The 6,407-nt window shown below is 48.8% G+C and overlaps 1 protein-coding gene across 2 annotated transcripts in view; it reads right to left on the bottom strand.

Annotated features, from left to right (window-relative positions):
* The window catches only part of rasgrp4 (RAS guanyl releasing protein 4), a 42,542-nt gene extending 40,251 nt beyond the window's left edge, over positions 1-2,291 (bottom strand). For both annotated transcript variants that reach the window (XM_042297749.1, XM_042297750.1), the window contains exon 1: positions 2,155-2,291. In XM_042297749.1, coding sequence (XP_042153683.1) covers positions 2,155-2,201 — 47 coding nt within the window. In that variant the 5' untranslated portion in view covers positions 2,202-2,291. The remainder of the gene's footprint in view (positions 1-2,154) is intronic.
* Positions 2,292-6,407: the final 4,116 nt, after the last annotated feature.

Here is a 6,407-nt window from a genome sequence, read left to right as displayed (position 1 = left end):
TCCAGGCCACCTTAACAGTCTTATACAGATCACATCCTCCAGTCCACCTTAACAGGCTGATACAGATCACACCCTCCAGTCCACCTTAACAGGCTGATACAGATCACACCCTCCAGTCCACCTTAACAGGCTGATACAGATCACATCCTCCAGTCCACCTTAACACCTCACCAACCCTCACAGGTCCAGGCAATCTGATAAGAGCTGAGTTCAACTACAACAGAAAGCACACGGATCAAAACAGAGACATGTTGTACTACACTAGCTCTGCACATACATGGAGCCTAAAATAAAATGGAGAGATTTTCACATCACAGTAAAGTGAACCCAGGAACACTATAGTATAGACTGACCACTAATTACAGAGTCAGGAAAAGACTTGATGCAGCATGCAAACTACCTCAATGAAATACATCTAGTACCTCTAACTACTGAAATACCTTCTACTGAAATACCTTCTACTGAAATACCTTCTACTGAAACACCTTCTACTGAAATAACTTCTACTGAAACACCTTCTACTGAAATACCTTCTACTGAAATACCTTCTACTGAAACACCTTCTACTGAAATACCTTCTACTGAAATAGCTCTGACTACAATGACTCCAATGGTCTGATATGGTTATCATGCCTTGTCAAGGAATAACAGTTATTCTGATGAACTATACTCCCACACCACTTATATACCTCACCTGGGTGAACTATACTACCCCGCCTGTTATATACCTCACCTGGGTGAACTATACTCCCCCACCACGTCTATACCTCACCTGGGTGAACTATACTCCCCCACCTGTTATATACCTCACCTGGGTGAACTATACTCCCCCGCCACTTATATACCTCACCTGGGTGAACTATACTCCCCCACCTGTTATATACCTCACCTGGGTGAACTATACTACCCCGCCTGTTATATACCTCACCTGGGTGATCTATACTCCCCCACCACGTCTATACCTCACCTGGGTGAACTATACTCCCCCACCACTTATATACCTCACCTGGGTGAACTATACTCCCCCACCTCTCTGTCTGTCTCTCTATCTCTCTCTCTGACTCTCTCTCCAGACCTCCAGCCAGACAGACAGACCTCCAGACAGACAGACAGACCTCCAGCCAGACAGACAGACAGACCTCCAGCCAGACAGACAGACCTCCAGACAGACAGACAGACCTCCAGACAGACCTCCAGACAGACAGACAGACAGACAGACAGACAGACAGACAGACAGACAGACAGACAGACAGACAGACAGACAGACAGACAGACAGACAGACAGACAGACAGACAGACAGACAGACAGACAGACAGACAGACAGACAGGGGGCTTGTGTTCACTAGATACAAATAATTTGAGCTGAAACCACACTGGATCATTCTTCTGTGGTATTTAGGTCAAACACACACCATCATCACACACGCACGCGCACGCACGCAAGCAAACACACACACACACACACACACACACACACACACACACACACACACACACACACACACACACACACACACACACACACACACACACACACACACACACACACACACACACGCACGCACACGCACACACACACACACACACACAGACACACACACACACACACGCACGCACGCACGCACACGCAAACACACACACACACACACACTGTAGCAAGTTCCCCTCACCAGGACACTGTCTGGCTGAGTAAGCATAAGGAAGCTACTAAAAAGTCCCCGGGACTGTGAATACATCTTGGTAAAAACACAATGTAAGATGCAGAGTACTTCTATACTAGGGCAGTACTTCAATATCAGCACAGTGACAGCTGTGTGTCTTTCTGCTAGAGAACACAGGTTCCATTAGAACATGTTTCTACTGGTCTAGTGACGGTTGTGTGTCTGTCTGCTAGAGAACAGAAACCTAACGTTTACCTCAGCGTAGAAACTGTGACACAAACCACAGTGTTTCAGATCCCCACAGAAAGAGAGAAAGAGAGAGTTCACACCGACTGCACCCTGCGCCTCTACCCTTTGCAAGCACCAAACCCTGGGTCACCCACACCTACACACCAACATCACCAATGATATGATTAAGACACTTGTTAAGGAGCAGTGAGTGAATCGCCTCTCAGTCTGCCCCCTAAGCCATCTCTCCTGGTAGTCTCTTACCTCTTGGCCTTATTCATAGTGATGCGTCTCTCCTCGTCTCTGCTCATCCTTGGCAAGATCACAGGGTCATCCTCTTCTTAGTCCTCCACGGCTGCTCCTATTGCCTCTCTCGCTGACTCTCTGTATCTCTCTCTCTGTCTCTGACAGAGCGTGAATGAAGCGGTTTCTATTGGATCATTGTAACAGTTGAACCTCAGAGAGTTTGTGTCTGCTGCTCTCCTGTAGGAGGTTGAACCGGTGCGACACAGAGCTGCTCTCCTGTAGGAGGTTGAACCGGTGCGACACAGAGCTGCTCTCCTGTAGGAGGTTGAACCGGTGCGACACAGAGCTGCTCTCCTGTAGGAGGTTGAACCGGTGCGACACAGAGCTGCTCTCCTGTAGGAGGTTGAACCGGTGCGACACAGAGCTGCTCTCCTGTAGGAGGTTGAACCGGTGCGACACAGAGCTGCTCTCCTGTAGGAGTTTGAACCGGTGCGACACAGAGCTGCTCTCCTGTAGGAGTTTGAACCGGTGCGACACAGAGCTGCTCTCCTGTAGGAGGTTGAACCGGTGCGACACAGAGCTGCTCTCCTGTAGGAGTTTGAACCGGTGCGACACAGAGCTGCTCTCCTGTAGGAGGTTGAACCGGTGCGACACAGAGCTGCTCTCCTGTAGGAGGTTGAACCGGTGCGACACAGAGCTGCTCTCCTGTTAACATAAACAAGGCTCTCTCAGATGGTGGAACTGGCTCTGTGAGATAGGGGAACTCTCATCAGTATGGGGTGTGTGTGTGTGTGAGTGACTGACTGTGTGTTTGCGTGTGATGTGTGAAAAGGGGAGGAGGTGGCAGAGAGAGCGAGAGAAAGAGAGCGAGAGAGAGAGAAAGCTTACAAATGAGAAAGCAGTGAACCAAATAGAAGCATCAATAGAGGCATCAGCAGGAGGAGAGAGACAGTCTACTGACCTCTGTGTTAGCTAGCCTAGAGACAGTCTACTGACCTCTGTGTTAGCTAGCCCAGAGACAGTCTACTGACCTCTGTGTTAGCTAGCCTAGAGACAGTCTACTGACCTCTGTGTTAGCTAGCCTAGAGACAGTCTACTGACCTCTGTGTTAGCTAGCCTAGAGACAGTCTACTGACTACTGTGTTAGCTAGCCCAGAGACAGTCTACTGACCACTGTGTTAGCTAGCCCAGAGACAGTCTACTGACCTCTGTGTTAGCCAGCCCAGAGACAGTCTACTGACCTCTGTGTTAGCTAGCCTAGAGACAGTCTACTGACCACTGTGTTAGCTAGCCCAGAGACAGTCTACTGACCTCTGTGTTAGCTAGCCCAGAGACAGTCTACTGACCTCTGTGTTAGCCAGCCCAGAGACAGTCTACTGACCACTGTGTTAGCTAGCCTAGAGACAGTCTACTGACCTCTGTGTTAGCTAGCCTAGAGACAGTCTACTGACCTCTGTGTTAGCTAGCCTAGAGACAGTCTACTGACTACTGTGTTAGGTAGCCTAGAGACAGTCTACTGACTACTGTGTTAGCTAGCCTAGAGACAGTCTACTGACTACTGTGTTAGCTAGCCTAGAGACAGTCTACTGACCTCTGTGTTAGCTAGCCTAGAGACAGTCTACTGACCACTGTGTTAGCTAGCCCAGAGACAGTCTACTGACCTCTGTGTTAGCCAGCCCAGAGACAGTCTACTGACCACTGTGTTAGCTAGCCTAGAGACAGTCTACTGACCTCTGTGTTAGCTAGCCTAGAGACAGTCTACTGACCTCTGTGTTAGCTAGCCTAGAGACAGTCTACTGACTACTGTGTTAGCTAGCCTAGAGACAGTCTACTGACTACTGTGTTAGCTAGCCAAGAGACAGTCTACTGACTACTGTGTTAGCTAGCCTAGAGACAGTCTACTGACCTCTGTGTTAGCTAGCCTAGAGACAGTCTACTGACCACTGTGTTAGCTAGCCCAGAGACAGTCTACTGACCTCTGTGTTAGCTAGCCCAGAGACAGTCTACTGACCTCTGTGTTAGCCAGCCCAGAGACAGTCTACTGACCACTGTGTTAGCCAGCCCAGAGACAGTCTACTGACCTCTGTGTTAGCCAGCCCAGAGACAGTCTACTGACCACTGTGTTAGCCAGCCCAGAGACAGTCTACTGACCTCTGTGTTAGCTAGCCCAGAGACAGTCTACTGACCACTGTGTTAGCTAGCCTAGAGACAGTCTACTGACTACTGTGTTAGCTAGCCTAGAGACAGTCTACTGACTACTGTGTTAGCTAGCCCAGAGACAGTCTACTGACCTCTGTGTTAGCCAGCCCAGAGACAGTCTACTGACCTCTGTGTTAGCTAGCCCAGAGACAGTCTACTGACCTCTGTGTTAGCTAGCCTAGAGACAGTCTACTGACCTCTGTGTTAGCTAGCCTAGAGACAGTCTACTGACCTCTGTGTTAGCTAGCCTAGAGACAGTCTACTGACCTCTGTGTTAGCTAGCCTAGAGACAGTCTACTGACTACTGTGTTAGCTAGCCCAGAGACAGTCTACTGACCACTGTGTTAGCTAGCCTAGAGACAGTCTACTGACTACTGTGTTAGCTAGCCTAGAGACAGTCTACTGACCTCTGTGTTAGCTAGCCTAGAGACAGTCTACTGACCACTGTGTTAGCTAGCCCAGAGACAGTCTACTGACCTCTGTGTTAGCTAGCCTAGAGACAGTCTACTGACCACTGTGTTAGCTAGCCCAGAGACAGTCTACTGACCTCTGTGTTAGCCAGCCCAGAGACAGTCTACTGACCACTGTGTTAGCTAGCCTAGAGACAGTCTACTGACCACTGTGTTAGCTAGCCCAGAGACAGTCTACTGACCTCTGTGTTAGCTAGCCTAGAGACAGTCTACTGACCTCTGTGTTAGCTAGCCTAGAGACAGTCTACTGACCTCTGTGTTAGCTAGCCTAGAGACAGTCTACTGACCTCTGTGTTAGCTAGCCCAGAGACAGTCTACTGACCACTGTGTTAGCTAGCCCAGAGACAGTCTACTGACCTCTGTGTTAGCTAGCCTAGAGACAGTCTACTGACCACTGTGTTAGCTAGCCTAGAGACAGTCTACTGACCTCTGTGTTAGCTAGCCCAGAGACAGTCTACTGACCTCTGTGTTAGCTAGCCTAGAGACAGTCTACTGACCTCTGTGTTAGCTAGCCCAGAGACAGTCTAATGACCACTGTGTTAGCTAGCCCAGAGACAGTCTACTGACCTCTGTGTTAGCTAGCCCAGAGACAGTCTACTGACCTCTGTGTTAGCTAGCCTAGAGACAGTCTACTGACCACTGTGTTAGCTAGCCCAGAGACAGTCTACTGACCACTGTGTTAGCTAGCCCAGAGACAGTCTACTGACCACTGTGTTAGCTAGCCCAGAGACAGTCTACTGACCACTGTGTTAGCTAGCCTAGAGACAGTCTACTGACCACTGTGTTAGCTAGCCCAGAGACAGTCTACTGACCTCTGTGTTAGCTAGCCTAGAGACAGTCTACTGACCACTGTGTTAGCTAGCCCAGAGACAGTCAGACCACTGTGTTAGCTGAGAGACAGTCTACTGTGTTTAGCTAGCCTAGAGACAGTCTACTGACCTCTGTGTTAGCCAGCCCAGAGACAGTCTACTGACCACTGTGTTAGCTAGCCCAGAGACAGTCTACTGACCACTGTGTTAGCTAGCCTAGAGACAGTCTACTGACCACTGTGTTAGCTAGCCCAGAGACAGTCTACTGACCTCTGTGTTAGCTAGCCTAGAGACAGTCTACTGACCACTGTGTTAGCTAGCCCAGAGACAGTCTACTGACCACTGTGTTAGCTAGCCCAGAGACAGTCTACTGACCTCTGTGTTAGCCAGCCCAGAGACAGTCTACTGACCACTGTGTTAGCTAGCCTAGAGACAGTCTACTGACCACTGTGTTAGCTAGCCCAGAGACAGTCTAATGACTGTAGAGAGTTAAAGAGATATATGGTATTAAAACCAGAAGACCAGTTCAAGTTAAACATTTTAATTTTAGTTGTTTTTATTTCCACTCTTTTTCAGGGGGACTGACTGTTACTTCATCCAATCTAAAGGTAAAATCCACAGTTGAAACAATAACAAACCACCCTTGCGTCTGTTTTGGTAAAAACCTGAGGCATGTGCCTGGAGAAATTTCACCACTCTCAAATTCATAGAAAGAGCTATGGATGCAAGGACCATCGATGAGATCAGAGTTATCGTTTTAACCATGTTATGAGGCTATACAGTGTTTGTTTAC

Source organism: Oncorhynchus tshawytscha, linkage group LG14 (assembly GCF_018296145.1).
Source record: "Oncorhynchus tshawytscha isolate Ot180627B linkage group LG14, Otsh_v2.0, whole genome shotgun sequence".
Lineage (NCBI taxonomy): Eukaryota > Metazoa > Chordata > Actinopteri > Salmoniformes > Salmonidae > Oncorhynchus > Oncorhynchus tshawytscha.
This window is presented reverse-complemented; position numbering and strand designations above follow the sequence as displayed.